Source organism: Castor canadensis, chromosome 13 (assembly GCF_047511655.1).
Source record: "Castor canadensis chromosome 13, mCasCan1.hap1v2, whole genome shotgun sequence".
In the NCBI taxonomy this organism is placed as follows: Eukaryota; Metazoa; Chordata; class Mammalia; order Rodentia; family Castoridae; genus Castor; species Castor canadensis.
This window is the reverse complement of record NC_133398.1, coordinates 51,166,399-51,185,079: the sequence shown is the minus strand read 5'-3', so window position 1 is coordinate 51,185,079 and position 18,681 is coordinate 51,166,399. Positions and strand designations below refer to the sequence as shown.

The following is an 18,681-nucleotide window of genomic DNA, read 5'->3' as shown; positions in this document are numbered from 1 at the left end:
GTATAGATACCACATTTTCTTAATCTTAAAACCCTTAAAAGGATAAAAATTAGCAGAAAGAATTATAATTTTAGTCACAGTAATTCAGCAACTCAGAGATGCCCCTACTGCCAATGTCTTTACAGTTATTGAGATTATTGTAAAATCTGAATGGATGGATAGCAAACAGATTTTTTTAAGGTGCATGAAGAGAGATTCCTTGTTGTTCAGAAATAAAATCGCATGATTCGTATTTTTAAAAATTAGTTTGGACTACATCACAATACATAGCTTTCTTAATTTCTCAACTCTTTGAAAACACCAAAAACAGGAGTGTTGGATAGTGATATCATTGGGAATAAATTGTTTCTCCTAAAATGTTAGAGCAATAATAATAATGAAACTACTGGGCCTTCTATCCTCACATAAAGCTACTTTTAAAACCTTCTAACACCCAGAAATGTTTCTACATTGAGCATGGGAATTGAGTTTGCTACTCAGTCCAGTTCCTCCTTTGGGGTAGGGGTGCAGGAGGAGGAGAAGTAGGGAAAGGGAAAGATGGCATTGCACCATAATGGGGGCTGTGATGGGAATATAAGTTACTTTGAATTTCTAAAACATAAGACTGAAAATTGCTTCTGTTTCCACTGCAGGCTTTGGATTTCTTGTTACTGATATTTGCAGCTGCAGTGGTAGCTTGGGCAGACCACGAGTCTCCACTCTTCCTTGGCCTTAGTGCCAGCTGGTTGCCATGGCATCAGGAGAATGGCCTGGCTGGGCCAGCATCAAACTTCCTTGGCAGAAGTCCAATGCATAGGGTCACTCTGCAGGGGACTCTCACTCTCCTTCCCAGGAGCATGCTGCTGCTGCTGCAGAAAGAGCCATGGAAGGAACAGACCCAGAAGGTGAGGCTGGCAGCCACCGGTGAGGCAGGGCAGGCAGGCTTTTGTCTCCACAGTTTGTAGTGTAGAATTGAGGTGGGAGTTCAGTGAAACTTGAATCACAACACAGGCTTTCATAAGCAGCCCCGGATCTTAGCCAGTTGCAAAGCCTCAGAGAGGAGGCAGCTCAGAGTCAAGGTAACTGCTGATTAGGAACAACTTGCTTATAGTTGGGGTTGGGGTGGAGAGAAGAGCCCATATCTACATTCACTTATTGAAAGCACAGGTGCTCTTGATCCTTAGGAAAAAAGGTTCAGTAAGTTTCAGGTGAGAATCCCAAGGTGAGGACAGGCAGGAGGGCAAATTCAAGATTTAAGAAGGTATAAAGTGTGGGTTAAGTGGTGAGGAGCAAGTTGGGGAAGATCAAACACTGCCTGGGCTGGCTAAGGAGATTCTTCCCCAGGGGAATTGTGGGTCTGGACCTCTGTTGTCTTTCAGGATCATTAAGATTCCCCCTAGCTCATACCATTCCACAGATTTGCTGCAGATACTAGTCATGCTTCTGGTCTGCCATAGATGCCAAATGGAATTTTGTTAAGGTCTAATATCATCAACCCTTGCTCTGAGCAAAGACCAGTTTGCAGGAAGCACCTTTTGATTTTTATTACTAAAAAAACTAAGTAAAGCTAGTAGTCCCCAGGCTACTAGCAGAATATGTGAAAATACTGTACTCCCTGTTCTTATTCCGCCATCTTTAATATAGTTTGTTGGAAGATTCTTTTTGAATCCCATTTAATCAAAACTGGATTTTTATTAGGCTCAAAACGTAAAACTAACTTTTTGTTGCTTATTCTTCAAATCTGAACACTAATCTTTAAAAACATTTCTGAGCTAAAAACCCACAATTTAGCTATGAGTAATTCCATTGAGTCTGTCAGCTAAAATGTCTTTTTCCCCTCAAATCTGATAAGCGTTAGTATTGCTGCCCCAAGTTTTTCATTTTATGTTCAACTTTTAATTAAAATAAATTTACATGTGGTCTTCCATTTTGTTATTTCTGGACTGGAACACTGTGTTCACTCTGGACTACAGTGTAGACATCTTGCATTGATTATGTATTTGAAGTGCTTGATTTATTTACTTACTAGCAGGATATTATAAAACAAAATTGAAAAAGGAAAGAAACAAAGAAAAAACTTAATTAAGGCAGGAAATTAGTAATACTTTCTTTCTCTCGCTCTTCTACTCTTTCTTCAATTCAGCTTCTCATATCTGAAGTTGAAATGCCTTGTACTTGATTGGTAACTTTCAGTCATCAATAAAATTACCCTGTGTCTAATTCAAAAACACTTGGACTCCATCCTGGGAAATCATTCAAACTCATGAGTATTATGAGTTTTTACCTTATTTGTAGGATGTATGTACAGTTAACACACTTGGCTTTGTCTAAATTATTTTATGTCTTTTCTCTTGCTTTTCAACTTCTTTTCGAATTCATTTGGGCAGGAACTGTTCTCATTTGTGTTCTCAGAAACACATTTCATCTCAGAAACAGGCTTACATCTGGTGGGTTCCCTACTTGCTGCCTAGCCAAGAAACGTAGGCCAAAATTCATATGGAACCATTGGGAGGCAGCATGATGCAAAGAAAGTGCATTGGGATTTGCACCTGGGTATAGCTGGGTTCAAATCTTGGCTCTGCTATTCCCTGGAAGTAGACTTCAGCCACTTTGGGCCTCTCAAAGTGATTATACAAAATGTTCATGGCACACAGAAGATACACTCTGGGCACATGTCTGCCTCATTCTTGAAACCTATACCAGGCCTCAAGATATTTAGTAGGTAGAGTGGGTTTGTGATGTCTTTTGACTAAATGAGAGCTGTGTTCATATCTTATGCTTGGTCTCTGTCTCATTTCCACTCCCCCAGCCCAGTTAGGAATTGCCTAAAGACTATTGCACTTAACACTCGCTTATGCAGGCTTAATGGATTGATTTCATGCTGATAGTAGGGTTTTCTTCAATGATACTTTTTTTTTTTAACTCTAGTTCATTGACTGGCTATTCAGCATCATGGAAAGTCCTAAAGAAGCCCTCTCAGCAAAGTCCAAGGACATTTTTAAAGGTATTACTTCATGCTTTTGCATGTGATGCAGAACAGCATACTTACGCATATTGATTTCTGAAAGACCTCCTCTTGAAGAGCAGTGGCATTTTGAGCCAGAAATTGGGTTTAAAAGAGTTCTGATACCTTTAAGTTTAATTTTTAAATTAAACTTTAAGTTTTTGGTTTTTAAATGTTTTGTAATAATGGTAAATAATGATTTTAATTAAAATTTGCAAAAATTTAGAAAAGTAAAAGAGCAGCAAACAGAAATCTGGAATCCCATTTCCCAAAGACAAAATTGGTAAATTTCCGTAAGAACTTTGGCTCCCTGTGTCTGAATACTTTTTAACATATTTATAATCATATACATGAAAAAATATACATAGATCATTTAAAAACTGCCTCTTTAATTTTAAAAGTATTTTTAAAGCATTTAAACCTGTTCTTATACTGGCTTCATAAGTAGTATTAATGGCTACATAGTATTTTGACAAGGGAACTAGGCATTTCCCATACCATCAGGCATGTAGAATGCTTTCATGTGTTTTATACTTCTTTACTGACTTTGTTACACAATGACTGTAGGACCCTCCAAACAGTGGAACATATTTCTGAAAATTAGTAGATTTCCCTTACTCAGGTCTGAGAAGTTATTTATCATTGATCTTGTGGCCTGAGATAGCTTTACTGTGTCTTGGGACATCTATGTCTTAGGAGTTGGAGGTCTGGAGCTAGTGACTGCTGATGATGTCCCTGGTATTTTATAAGACATTGTACTGAAAAGTGTCATTCCTCTCACCCTCCTCTATAATTTTCTGGCCAGCCTGGAGCCATAGTACAGCCCATATTTTACTTTATATAGGGTACAATTTTTTTGGTTGCTAAACAAGAATTCATTGATGTGATCCTTACTCCTACCCCAGAAATGTGTGGGAAGCATACGGATGACAGAATAGTACCCCCATGTGATTCTAGTAAAACACAGAACTTCACTGAAAAATCAAGACTGTGATCTGACATATTTTCACTTGATCCATCCTAGAGACTTGTTAATAGGACTTCTCTGTTCATTTGCCTCAGTGAGTGTGGGCTCAGTTTTATTGGCCATGGATCCATAAAACCACTGTTTGCTCCAAACATGTACTATCTGAAGTTACAAAGTTAATAACTGACACAAAGGAGAACAACAGTCATTTGGTTCAAAGAAGCACTCATTCATTTGATTACGTAGTCCTAGCTTACTGGAGTCACAATAGTTGTGTAACCTGGTTTGCCTACATTTCTTCACATTCTTATATTTTAAAAAATATATTTATACTAGTAGTCTAAAATAAGATACATAGCAAGTTACCTAAAAGGGATTACTCAGAATTTCGCTACCTATGACAGAGCAGAGACAGTGTAGACTCGTGGATACATGTCCAAAATATAATTAAGTACAGTCACACTTGCTCCATTAGCCCATGAACTCAACATTTGTAGGATTGGGGCTTTGGTGTTTTTAGCTTTAATTAAATACTTAATGGAGATAATCATATTCATGTAGAAAAGAGCACAAATACTAAGTAGATTTTTAGAAAGAGAACAACTCATGCAATCAGCATCCACATCAAGAAAAAGAACATGCCAGAAGTCAGTTTTCATTTTTTTCCCTTAGTACTGCAGTTTGCACTCGGGGCCTCACACTTGCAGGCAAGTGTGCTACCATTTGAGCTGCCCCACCCCTTGTTTGCTTTAGTTATTTTTCTAATAGGGTCTCACAATTTTTTCTCAGGTCAGCCTGGACCTCAATCCTCCTACCTATGCATCCCTCATATCCAGGATTACAGACTCATGCCACTGCACCTGACTTGTTGGTTAAGGCAGGGTCTCAATAACTTTTTGTCAGGACTGGTTACAAACTGAGATCTTTCCAACCAGTTGGTATTATAGGTATGAACCACTATACCCAGTCCAGTTTTCAATTTAATTCTGCAAAATTTCCCATTAACTGATTACAGGTTAACTTAAAAAAAATTCCTTCAAACTTTGAAATGCTTTTCTGCCATTAAAATTTGCCAACACTTGCTGGGAATTCTTAGTTTTAAAGATTAGCCAAGTGAAAAAAAAGACAAGTTCAGTTCTGATACTTTTTTGATCAAAATGACCTTTTCAAGTACACCAAATCCAACAGTGACTGTTTTTTTGTCCCCTTAGCCACCCTGCTGTCCTTGAGAGTTCTCCCAGAGTTTAAGAAGAAAGCCGTGTGGACCAGAGCATATGGTTGGTGAACAGTTTTGCAGTAGCCAGCAGCATTCTCAGCAAGACAAGGCAAACCATAGAAATGAAAGTTTTTCAGAATTCCTGAAAATGGTGGGACACACTGATCCTTGCAATCAAGGGCATAAAAAGGTGGCCAGGAAACGGGTGCATTGCTTTGGTACCCACGTCAGCTGAGACTGAAACAGGAGCATGAGTTTTCTTTATTTGACTAGAGTTTAATATGAACACGTTCTCTGTTGAAAACCTCTCTACCCTGAATTCTAGTAAAATAATCTTGTGAATTTTGTGCATGTGATTTTTCTTTATTTTAAAGAATGTGGGAAGATTTTGCCAGCAAAAGCAAACTATAGTGGTGATAGTGATACTTTGATCTATTTTCCATGAAGTTGCTAAGAAAATAACTGACTCAGTGTTAGACAAATTTTATTCCTATTAATAAAACCCCCATGTAGAACTGCTTTGCACATTTAAACAATAGGCATAACACTGAATATTAGCTAAATCAGATTTATTGGTGATGGCTGTCATTTCTTTGTGCTTTTTTCTTGTTTGCAAATGAAAGTTATCAGAATAACATTAGTTAAAAAGGAGACTATTAGTTCACAAACTAGGAAATTTAAGAGTAGATCTGATGAATCCAATGAGGACATCAGACACTGTTCTTCAGGATCACTCCCCATAGTTAGAAAACTGGTTGTCAGCAACCTCAAAGGTAAGGAAAGGTGTCTTTGTCTATAGGTGTGGCAAAGGCGACATGGGAAGACTCTCGTCAGTCTGGGGCACATGGGAGTCTCTGAACAAGTTCCTGGGCCCTGGGAGGTGGGTTATACTCACTGACCAGGCCTGAGTCATACGTCCACTCCTTAGTCCCTGGACAGAGAGAAGCAGAGGTAAACCATCTAAACTGGGTTTCCCCAAAACAAAGATGAGATGTTGGACAGGCTAAAAGGATGACATATATCTCCTCTAAAGGTCAGTCTTTTTTCGTAAGTACAAATCTCTTAATCAAGGTGACTACTAGACTAAAGTAAACAAAGTTTCATGACAATACCTCAAGGGTTGCATTTGACGCATTTTGTTGAGACTCAGCCAGCATTTCAATATTGATGTTTACTAATTATCCTTCCTCTGCATAGCCATCAGTCAGGGCTCTGTTTAGCCAATCATAAAATGTACTGACCCATACAAATACGGGATCACTGGGAAGAAAAATTATACACTGAAATAATGTGCCTTGTTTCTGCCATGGCATAGCACAGCATCTGGGGCTTCAGAAGCCCCAAGGAACTTCTAGTGTTCCCATGGGGCTTGCACCATCAGCTGTACCTGCCACTTAGGTTAAAAATAACTTTAGCTTTATTTTCCAAATATGTCATTTCTTTAGAGGCTGGGCTAGAGGGAAATGAATTTGAACAAAGCAAGAAGGCAGAAAATTTACACCATTTTCTGTCCTATTCACATACACTTCCTACCTGTTAGAGTTTAAAATTCATCTAACATTTATTGTGAGGTGCCAGACTTTATGTACACTAGAGGCTTCAGTTGTATTAGCAGTGTTTTTCTATTTTAAAAGGGAGTAAACACATCTACTACGTTTCAGAGCTTCACCTAGAGCCCAGATCCTAGAATGTAAGATCCCAAATTATTTCTACTGCATCTGTTGGGGTACTTTAACTTGCAGCCCACCTAGGCTAGAAATCAGCTATAACTGGCATGACCCTTGGGTAACCTCGTGAAGAGGAAGATAGCCTTGAAACAGGGTTGTAAAACATGGTAAACTGTCAATTAAAAGCTGTAACCTCGGACAGAGCTGTGAGGAATTGCTCATTAGAGCCATGCAAAAGTTCAGGACCGAGATGAAAGGCACCATGCAGAGATAAGCACCCATTCCTGCCTTTCTTTGTCTCCACTTGTAAATAAACTTTCCAAAGCAGGACTCCCCTGCTGTTCTTATCTAAACCTTAGGTTTCTATTCCACTATTAGCCCCTAATTTATGGGAGAACACATTCCTTATAACCTGATAAGTAAGCCTCTGGTGTTTCTCCAGTTCCCAATAAATAATATTACCCCACCACCAAGACGTGGGCAAGATCAGGATGTGGGCAAGATCAGGAAAATGTGACCCCAGGGGCATGAGGAATTCCTATGTGACGATGATTGATGCTTTAAAGAGTATAAGACTGCTTAAACTTTTCTTTCGGGGTCCTTGTTGAAACCTGCTGTGTCAGGCGGATGCTCGGACCCTAGCCGGCTAGAAATAAACCTCGCCGTGTGACCTCCTTTGTCTCGAGTGTCCTTTGTCCTCTCAGGAGGTGGCCGGCCTCGTACCCTAACAGCTGGAGGTCCCACCGAGATCGGCCCCCTCCCTGAGAGGAACAAACGGCCTCTGATACCGAGGTTTAATTGGGAAAGACCGCGGAAGGAGGATTGGCCACCTCCGTTTGGAGGGACTTAGAGTCCCCATCTGAATGTGGTTGAGAATTCTCATTGAGTGAAAGGAAGGGGTCACAGCCCTGGAAGCTTCACTATCGGTAGTCGTGGGAGACATCCCCGACAGTCAGGAATCGCGCTGGCGTCCTCAGTGGACGCCGTTTGGGCGGTCTTTGGGTAAGGATCCTAAATCTGGTGTGAATGGAAGTGCGCCTGTGAGAGTAGTCCGGTCGACCGGCTGGTACTTGTGTATGTTGGAGAGTCCTGTGCGAATTTGTTTGTCTGCTGGAATTGTCTCTTTTGTTCTTTGTTGTCTCCTTTGTCCATCTCTTCTGATCATCATGGGACAGGCCCAGATAACTCCTAAGTCCCTTCTTCTGAGTCATTTTTCAGAAATCCGCACTAAGGGACACAGTTATGGCATGAAAATTAAGAAAGGTAAGTTTGATGCCCTTTGCTCAGTGAAATGGCCAACCTTTAATGTAGGCTGGCCTCCTCAGGGTACCTTCTCCTTGGACACGATTAAGAAGGTCCACAATGTCATTAATAAACCTGGTCTTCGTGGCCACCCTGATCAATATCCCTACATCCTTATGTGACAGACCTTAATAGAGGACCCCCCTTCTTGGCTGCGGCCATTTGCCCATGAGACAGCTACAGACCAGCCCACAATACTGGCTGTGTTGGGGAACGCTCCCACTCCTGTTAATTCCCTTAAGAAGCCTATTCTGCAGGAAAACCCGACTTCCCATCCGTCCTTGATAAACTTAGATTCTGAGACAAGCCCACCGCTATATGCTGCTGCTGCACCACTCCGGCCAGAGGCAGCTGACCCCCTTGAACCTCCCCATTCATCAGCCTCCCCGTCTGCACCCCCGCCCCAGTCTCTGGACCGGTGAGGGGACTCAGGCCCCATAGACAGTGAGAAAAAAATTCCAGAGGAGGAGCCCTCCTCCACTTCCACCCCCCCCATCCTCCCAGTGCGGGCTCTGGGCAATGCTGGTCCCAATGGGGGATGCATCTATCAGTATTGGCCCTTTTCAGGTAGTGACCTGTACAACTCGAAAGCCCAGAATCCTCCTTTTTCTGAGGATCCTAGAGGCCTGACAGATCTGTTCAAGTCCATTTTACATACTCACAGTCCTACATGAGATGACTGTCAGCAGCTCCTTAAGACTCTATTCACCATTGAGGAACGGGAGCAGATTCTCACTGAAACCAGAAAGAATGTCCCCGGTGACGACAGATGACCAACTACCCTGCCAAACCTGATTGATGACCATTTTCCCTTGAACAGACCCGATTGGGACTATGGGAACGCAGAAGGTAGGGAGCATCTCCAGGTCTATCACCAGACTCTTATGGCAGGCCTCCGGACGGCACCTTGCCGCCCTACCAATCTGGCTAAGGTAAGACGGTAGTACAGGGGAAAAATGAAAGCCCGGCCACATTCCTTGAGCGCCTTTACGAAACCCGGGGGAAAAGACTATAGGCCAGTCCAAGATTTAAGGAAAGTAAATAAGAGGGTCAAGGACATCCACCCCACAGTCCCCAACCCCTATACCTTGCTGAGCCATTTGCCCCCTTCCCATGTTTGGTATACCACTTTGGACTTGAAAGATGCTTTCTTTAGCATAGCCCTGACACCCAACAGTCAACACATTTTTGCCTTCAAATGGCATGATGAAAATACGGGAACCCCTGGACAGTTAACATAGACTAGACTCCCACAGGGTTTCAAAAACTCCCCTACTCTGTTCAATGAGGCTCTTAATCAGGATCAGGACTCATATCACCAGAGCACAGTTCCGTCACACTTTTGCAGTATGTAGATGACTTGCCTCTGGCAGCTGCATCTGAAGCTGGATGTGGCAAGCCACTGGAGACCTCCTCCAGGAGCTGAGGAAATTGGGCTATCGGGCCAGTGCAAAGAAGGCCCAAATTTGTAGACAAACAGTAACCAACCTGGGGTATAAACTAAAAGGGGGAACCAGATGGTTAACGAATGCTATAAAAAATTAAAAAAAAAAAACTATTCTCAGACTCCCCGTCCCCACCTCAGCTCAAGAAGTTCATAAGTTCCTGGGGACAACGGGCTACTGCCAGCTGTGGATATTGGGGTATGCTAAACTGGCAAAACCCTTATATGAGACAACTGAAGGTAAGGCCCCATGGGCCTGGGGGCCAAATCAACAAAAGGCCTTTGAGGAGCTCAAGACCGCCCTCCTGAGAGCTCCAGCCCTGGCGCTGCCAGACCCTCTAAAGCCCTGCACCCTCCCAACATGACTGTCAAGAGATTATAGCTAAATCACCCAAGTGTGCCCGGATCTCCAGGACTCAGCCCTACCCAACAGTGAGCTGGTATGGTATACAGATGGGAGTAGCTTCATCTTGGATGGGGTGCGTAAGGTGGGGGCAACAGTGGTAGACCAAGGTAAAAACATAATTTGAAATGCCCCATTGCCCCCAGGGACCTCAACCCAGAAGGCCAAACATCGCACTGGCAGAGGCACTCGAGCGGGCTGAGGGAAAATGAGTGACTGTTTATACCGACAGCCGCTATGCTTTTGGCACCATCCATGTACATGGTGCCATCTACCGGGAAAGGGGTTTCATTACAGTGAAAGGAAAGGAGCTACGTAACCTCCTGGAGATCCAGAGATTACTGATTGCGGTGCAGAAGCCTCAGGCTGCGGCAATAGTACACATTCCTGGTCACCAGTCTTCCCAGACTCCGAAAGCTATGGGGAACTGGCAAGCGGACAAAACGGCCCAAAACGCTGCTTTGGCCTCCACGACCCTAGTGCTGACTTTACCCGTGCCCGAGCTTCCATGCTTACCACCACAACCCAAGTACACCCAGGAAGACAGACAGTGGATCCAAGGTCACCAATGCCAGGAGTCCAACCAGCAAGGCTGTATCGTGATGATGAAGGGCGACTGATCCTTCCTGAAAAGTTAGGACTGTTTCTCCTCTCCAACCTACATCGAGCCAACCATTTAGGCAAGAAGAAACTACTCGCCCTCCTCGAGTCGGCCCGCCTCTGGTTCCTGCATCAAACAGCCCAGATTCAAAAGATTGTGGACCAATGTGCCGGGTGCCAGGCTATGAAACCCAGCAAAAGGGGACTCCTACATACAGGTACATGGGTACGGGGAGGGCGCCAGGATGGAGCTGGGAAGTGGATTTCACTGAGGTGAAGCTGGGAAGGTATGGGTATAGGTATTTGTTTGTTCTGATAGACACTTTCTCAGTCTGGGTAAAGGCTTTTCCTACAAAACAAGAGACTGCTCAGGTTGTAGCTAAGGTGTTGCTAAAAAAAAAAAAAAAAAACATACCCAGATATGGCATCCCCAAAACTCTAGGCTCTGATAACGGTCCGGCTTTCATCAGTAACGTCCTACAAGTGCTGGCCCAGGCAGTAGGGACTAATTAAAACCTACATTATAAATATAACCCCCAGAGCTCGGGACAGATAAAAAAAATAATAATAAATAAACAAATCGGACCCTAAAGGAGACCTTATTTAAATTAGCCATCGAGACTGGCGGAGACTGGGTGGCTCTCCTACCCTATGCCATCTTCCGGGTTCAAAATTCACTATATGTACATGGATTGACACCTTTTAAAATTCTATATGGGGCTCCGCCCCCCATTGTTGTCTAAACTCTACCGGACCAAGACCCCAGTATGGCCCCAAATTACTTGGCCAGCTTAAAGGCCCTTAATGCGCAACTTGTATGAGACCAAAGATGCATCAAACCCGGAACATGGCATCATCCCAGGGGATTGGGTATAGGTAAAGAGACACAGAGCCCACACTTAAAAAAAAAAAAAAAAGATGGAAGGGCCCTTACATGGTCATTCTGGTTACCCCCACTGCTCTTAAGGTTGACGGCGTCGGGCCTTGGGTCCATCACTCCCACGTGCGTCAAGCCAGTCAGCAAGAACAGGAAGAGGCTAATCCATTAAAACTGAAGCTCATCCGGCCCAGAAGACGTACAGAGCAACTCTCCACGTGACTTTCAATGCCCCCCCCTGCAGTGACCTCCGGACCAGGGCAGACCCCAAGGCCCATTAGACAGCAAGATGGTAAAATCCTTCCTGTGCACTCTAAGTCTTCTGTGTCTACGCGGGATGGGACTTGCCCAGAACTTTAATCCCCACCAGCCCTATCACCTCACCTGGATGGTCATAGACATGTCCACAGGGGAGATTCTCAACCAGACCTCCAAGGTGACCCCTCCCAACATCTGGTTCCCTGATTTAACCTTCGATCTCACAAAACTGCTTCAACTAACTTGGAATGATAAATTTGTTCAAAAACACCATTTTTATGTCTGTCCCGGATACCTAAAAGATAAAAGTAACAGCAAGCAATGTGGAGGGGGGCGAGAAATTACTTTTGTGCCTCCTGGTCTTGTGTGTCCACTGGTAACATCTGGTGGACACCCCCTGTGACAACCGACCTAATTAACGTGTCTCGACCCCCAGGGTCCCAAAATATTCCATGTAACCAAGGCCACCCACTAGACAAGACTGTAAAAATTAATTGTAACCCTGTAACCATCAAATTTACCGAGAAAGGTAAAACTGATGCTTGTTGGGTATCAGGTCTCAGCTGGGAGTTCGCCTGTACGACCCGGTCAGGCTCAGGGCCTGAGACCAGGGAGCCCTATTTACCATTCGGCTCACACAGCAACCAGCTCCTACTCGAGCAATAGGCCCAAATAAGGTACTTAAACCTCCCTATGTAAGGCCGCCTCCCCAACCTCGTACAACCCTGGTCCCTTCCCGGCCTCACAAAAGTGCTAGTATTGCAACTCCAGGACCACCAGGAACTGGCTCTTCCCTGGGAAGGCCCAGCCCCACGACCGGGTCCACAGACCCCCTTTGGAATCTGGTAAATGTGCATTCCTAACATTAAACCACACCAGCCCTAATATGACTACCTCCTGCTGGCTGTGCTATGATGTGAGGCCCCCATTCTATGAGGCAATAGGACTAAATGCCACCTACAATGTCTCGACCAGTGAAAACCGCATTCAATGTTCCTGGGGAAACCGTAAGAGAGGTCTGACCATACAAGAAGTAAGCAGCCAAGGAACCTGCTTAGGGAATGTGCCAGAGGGAAAACAGGACCTATGTACTGTTGTAGATAACGACCCCACCTAGGGCGATGGTATTAAATGGGTAATTCCAAAAGACAATGGATGGTGGATATGCTCACAGTCTGGGATTACCCCTTGCCTATCGACTAATGTCTTTAACGGCTCCAGGGAATTCTGTGTCCTAGTGACTGTGCTGTCCCGCATCATCTATCATTCTGAAGAGAGCCTATATTCACACTGGAATACGGGAACAGGTGAGAGAAAAAAGAGAGAGCCTATTTCTGCATTAACCATTGCTACCCTACTTAGCCTAGGAGTGGCCGGAGCAGGAACTGGCATAGCATCCCTGCCAGTTCCTGCTGGCTACTCAACATAGTGGGATATCCTCGCTGCGCACGGCCATAGACAAGGACATAGAAAGGATAGAAGCCTCCATTAGTCACCTAGAAAAGTCCCTTACCTCCCTATCTGAGGTAGTACTCCAGAACAGATGGGGGCTAGACTTATTGTTCCTTCAGCAGGGGAGACTATGTGCTGCCTTAGGGGAGGAATGTTGTTTCTATGCTGATCATTCGGGAGTAATTAGGGAGTCTATGTCTAAAGTGAGGGAAGGACTGGCCAAAAGGAAGTGGGAAAGAGAAGCCCAAGAAGGTTGGTTTGAAGCTTGGTTCAATAGGTCCCCCCTGGTTTAATACCCTTGTCTCCACCCTGGTGGGTCCCTTGGTTATACTGCTGCTTATCCTAACTTTCGGCCCATGCATTCTGAATAAGCTAGTGACCTTTGTAAAAGATCGAGTTAGTACAGTCCAACTCATGGTCCTGAGACAGCAATATGAAGGGCTACCTAGCCCTAAAAATGTTTATGCATATCATCCAAATGAGCATGATTCCTCATTATAAACATCTAAAGGAGGGAATGTTGGGGTACTTTAACTTGCAGCCCACCTAGCCTAGAAATCAGCTATAACTGGCATGACCCTTGGGTAACCTCGTGAAGAGGAAGATAGCCTTGAAACAGGGTTGTAAAACATGGTAAACTGTCAATTAAAAGCTGTAACCTCGGACAGAGCTGTGAGGAATTGCTCATTAGAGCCATGCAAAAGTTCAGGACCGAGATGAAAGGCACCATGCAGAGATAAGCACCCATTCCTGCCTTTCTTTGTCTCCACTTGTAAATAAACTTTCCAAAGCAGGACTCCCCTGCTGTTCTTATCTAAACCTTAGGTTTCTATTCCACTATTAGCCCCTAATTTATGGGAGAACACATTCCTTATAACCTGATAAGTAAGCCTCTGGTGTTTCTCCAGTTCCCAATAAATAATATTACCCCACCACCAAGACGTGGGCAAGATCAGGATGTGGGCAAGATCAGGAAAATGTGACCCCAGGGGCATGAGGAATTCCTATGTGACGATGATTGATGCTTTAAAGAGTATAAGACTGCTTAAACTTTTCTCTCGGGGTCCTTGTTGAAACCTGCTGTGTCAGGCGGATGCTCGGACCCTAGCCAGCTAGAAATAAACCTCACCTTGTGACCTCCTTTGTCTCGAGTGTCCTTTGTCCTCTCAGGAGGTGGCCGGCCTCGTACCCTAACACATCAAGCTCATCACCTCCTGCTTTAAGATGAAAACGCCCACAAAAGATTAAATCTAATTTATGCATAATGAAGATTCGTGCAACCAGATGAAAGAACCAACTTCATCTTACTAGGCCTCTGGAATTTGGCAAGTTCAGGAGTAGTAGTGTAAAGGGTTAGGTCATCGTGGTTAAAGGACTTGACATTCTTGGATCACCTTGCAAACATAGGTGGTAAGGAGGAGTAGTGAAGAGGGAATGGGCACTGTAGACCTCTTTTTCACTCTGAGTCAGCAGCCACAGATTGCTAATGCCCCAATTAAGGGAGAAAGGGTCAGCGTAGACTTCTAAACTCATTCCAGCCCAGTTTCTTCCCAAACTTTGTCTCTGCTCCTTTCCTTGACAAGAAAACAGAAGAGTAGAAAAGTAGGAAAATAAGATATACCTCTATACTCTCTTCCCTAGCCTCCTCTTTTTGAGAAGGCTCAAATAGGTCCTATTCATAGGGACCTCTAAAGTTTGAAAAACTGATGATTCTAAAATCTAAACATTCTATGATATAAGTCACCAAAATAAGACAACCCTTCCTCTTGGTTACCTGTGTGACCTCAGGTGAGAATTATTCACTTAAGGATATTTCAGTTTGTCCTACAGAAAATTAGAAAACTCTTTTTTAGAACAGATGTTCCTAACAATATACAAAAGGAAATTTTACTTATTTGCCCTTTTCTGTTAAGTTTTTGAAAACACAAGTTGCCAAAACAAATAGTACGCGGGGATATACTAACAAATTAATGTATGGGATTTAATGTGTGGGGTTAGAGTTGTGTTATATCTCTCTGAAGTCTCCAAATACTGACTCTTGACTTGAAAAGTGTACATTTGGGCCAGATGTTGGGATTCATGCAAGTGTCTCAAATATTCTTTGTGTTTTATTTGTAGTGTAATGGTTCCATGGTAACAAGAGGCTGTTAATAATTTATTTTGAAGTTGATTGCTAGAAGTTAAGTTCTCTTGTAGTGATGGTATTTGGAGGGTGGGACTTCTGGGAAGTAAGTAAATATGAGGTGGATCCCTCATAAATGGGATTAGTAAACTGATAAGAAAAGACATGGTAGAGATGATTTCTCTACCATGTGAGGATATAGCAAGAAAGCATCTATGTGCAAACCACAAAGAAGAATCAATTGTTACCTTGAAACCTTACTAGAAACTGAATGGCTAGCACCTTTACATTGGATTTTCTAGCCTCCCAAATTGTGAGAAACCTACATTCAGTTTATAGGAGCCCAATCAAAGAGAACAATTGATACCAAGAAGTGAGGTGTTGTTATAACCATAATATAAAAATGTGGAAACAGCTTTAAAATTAAGTATTGGTGGGAGAAAATATTTGCAAGCTACACATCAGACAAAGGACTGATAACCAGAATATATAGGGAACTTAAAAAACTAAATTCTCCCAAAACTAATGAACCAATAAAGAAATGGGCAAGTGAACTAAACAGAACTTTCTCAAAAGAAGAAATTCAAGTGGCCAAAAAACCCATGAAAAAATGCTCACCATCTCTAGCAATAAAGGAAATGCAAATTAAAACCACACTAAGATTCCACCTCACCCCTGTTAGAATAGCCATCATTAGCAACACCACAAACAACAGGTGTTGGCAAGGATGCGGGGAAAAAGGAACCCTCTTACACTGCTGGTGGGAATGTAAACTAGTACAACCACTCTGGAAAAAAATTTGGAGGCTACTTAAAAAGCTTAACATTGATCTACCATTTGATCCAGCAATACCACTCTTGGGGATATACCCAAAAGACTGTGATACAGGTTACTCCAGAGGCACCTGAACACCCATGTTTATTGTGACACTATTCACAATAGCCAAGTTATGGAAATAGCCAAGATGCCCCACCACTGACGAATGGATTAAGAAAATGTGGTATCTATACACAATGGAATTTTATGCAGCCATGAAGAAGAATGAAATGTTATCATTCGCTGGTAAATGGATGGAATTGGAGAACATCATTCTGAGTGAGGTTAGCCTGGCCCAAAAGACCAAAAATCATATGTTCTCCCTCATATGTGGACATTAGATCAAGGGCAAACACAACAATGGATTGGACTTTGAGCACATGATAAAAGCGAGAGCACACAAGGGAGGGGTGAGGATAGGTAAGACACCTAAAAAATTAGCTAGCATTTGTTGCCCTTAACGCAGAGAAACTAAAGCAGATACCTTAAAAGCAACTGAGGCCAATAGGAAAAGGGGACCAGGAACTAGAGAAAAGGTTAGATCAAAAAGAATTAACCTAGAAGGTAACACACATGCACAGGAAATTAATGTGAGTCAATTCCCTGTACACGTATCCTTATCTCAACCAGCAAAAATCCTTGTTCCTTCCTATTATTGCTTATACTCTCTCTTCAACAAAATTAGAGATAAGGGCAAAATAGTTTCTGCTGGGTATTGAGGTGGGGGAGAGGAAGGGGGTGGAGTGGGTGGTAAGGGAGGGGGTGGGGGCAGGGGGGAGAAATGACCCAAGCCTTGTATGCACATATGAATAATAAAACAATTTTAAAAAAAGAACTAAATATTGGGTAGAGGCTGGAAGAGTTTTGAGAGCCATGGTAGGAGAAGCCAATATTGACATTAGCAGTTGCTAAAGATAATTTTGGTGAGGGCTGAGCAAGGAAAGAAGAGAGCTGTAGAGGAAACCCCTATCTTCCTAGGAAATATATAAATAATCTTGAATATTCTTTGGTAGAATTAAGGATGACCAAGGTCATTCTGATGACTTTTCAGATGGAAATGAAGAACATGCTCTTGGAAACTAGAAAAAAGGGCAACTTTGCTATAGATTGGTAAAGAACTTGGCTGAATTTTGTTCATATTCTAGTGTTTTATGGAAGATGAAACTTGTGGAAAATAAAACTGGATATTTAGCTGAGATCTCTTACAAAGTGCAGAAGGAATGACTTGATTCCTCCTGACCGCTTATCATAAAACATGAGAAAAAAGAGGAATACTGCTAACTTGAACTAAAGGGAATGGAGATAGGACAGAATGAACGAGGACTGTTGTACTTCTTGGGTTTTACAGTATGGAACCCTAGAGTTATTTGACTATAACTTGTGTTTTCAAAAACTAACAGAAAAGGATATATAAGGAAATTTTCCTTTTGTATATTGTTAGGAACATCTGTTCTAAAAAAGAGTTTTCTAATTTTCTGTAGAACTGAAATATCCTTAAGTGAATAATTCTCACCTGAGGTCATACAGGTAACCTAGAACTTGAACTATTGTTCAAAACAAGGGAAGAATAATCCTGACAGTGACTCAAAAATCAGCCCTCCACCCCTCCCACACACACACAGGCACAAAAGGGTAAACATCACTTTAGTCTCAATAGGCCAGATAGTTTGCCTAGAGCCATAGGAATGGGGCCATCTAAAGTTACTGGAGCTTGACCTCTCCCAACAGAGACCTGGGGGTAAGATCTCTGCTTCAGTAGATCCCCTTAGGCAGAACATCAAGCTCTTAGAGAGTGCCTTGCTAAGTTTTGACCCTACTAGGGACCTGTCATTCTATCCTTCCTTTTTGTTTCTCCCTTTTGAAATGGGAATGTCTAGCCTAAGGCTTGTCCTACCATTGTATTTTGGAAGTACATAACTTGTTTGGTTTCACAGATTGACAGCTGGAAAGGAACTTTGTCTTAGGATATATTGTTCATTGAGTTTCAGCTGCCTCAGATTTAGATGATTAATAAATGAAACTTTCGACTTCATAGTTGATGCAGGAATGAGTTAAGTCTTTGGGGGCAATTGGGGTAAGAATAAATATATTTTACATGTGAAGACATGAATTTTGTGGAGTCATGTACATAATACTGTGGACTGAATCTGTGTTCCCCCCAAATTCATGTGTTAAAACCTAACCTCCCATTATATTTGGAATGGGACTAGTACAATTATAAAAGACACAAGAGGATTAATCTTGCTTTCATGTTAAGATACATAAGGCAAGCATCCATGTGCAAACTAAAAGGAGATCCCTCACTATAACTGAATTGGCTAGCATCTTGATCTAGCCTCCAGAACTTCAAGAAATAAATTTCTGATGTTTAAGCTACTGAGTTTATGGGGATTTGTGATATAGCAGCCTGTACTAAGACACGGGACTTGGAAAGATGTTTAATTTTCTAAGCCTACCTAAAATTTAAGGTTATTATTAGCTCTGGAGGCAATGACATTTGTCTATAGAGTGTGTTACTCTGACAACTGCAGAGCATATTTTACAATGTTCTCCTATAAATCTGCTATCTTGGAA

The 18,681-nt window shown here is 42.6% G+C and overlaps 1 protein-coding gene and 1 long non-coding RNA gene across 6 annotated transcripts in view; one reads left to right on the top strand and one right to left on the bottom strand.

Moving 5' to 3' along the window:
* Positions 1-5,517, top strand: part of Focad (focadhesin) — a 285,307-nt gene extending 279,790 nt beyond the window's left edge. For all 5 annotated transcript variants that reach the window (XM_074051714.1, XM_074051713.1, XM_074051711.1 and 2 more), the window contains 3 exons: positions 633-884; positions 2,908-2,983; positions 5,162-5,517. In XM_074051714.1, the coding sequence (XP_073907815.1) occupies positions 633-884; positions 2,908-2,983; positions 5,162-5,235 (402 nt within the window). In that variant the 3' untranslated portion in view covers positions 5,236-5,517. The remainder of the gene's footprint in view (positions 1-632; positions 885-2,907; positions 2,984-5,161) is intronic.
* A 203-nt stretch (positions 5,518-5,720) lies between these two features.
* Positions 5,721-16,861, bottom strand: LOC141415421 (uncharacterized). Its single transcript, XR_012440425.1, has 2 exons — positions 10,499-16,861; positions 5,721-8,870 (listed from the first exon to the last, which is right to left on the bottom strand). It is a non-coding gene; the product is annotated as an uncharacterized lncRNA (long non-coding RNA).
* Between the last annotated feature and the right edge of the window lie 1,820 nt (positions 16,862-18,681).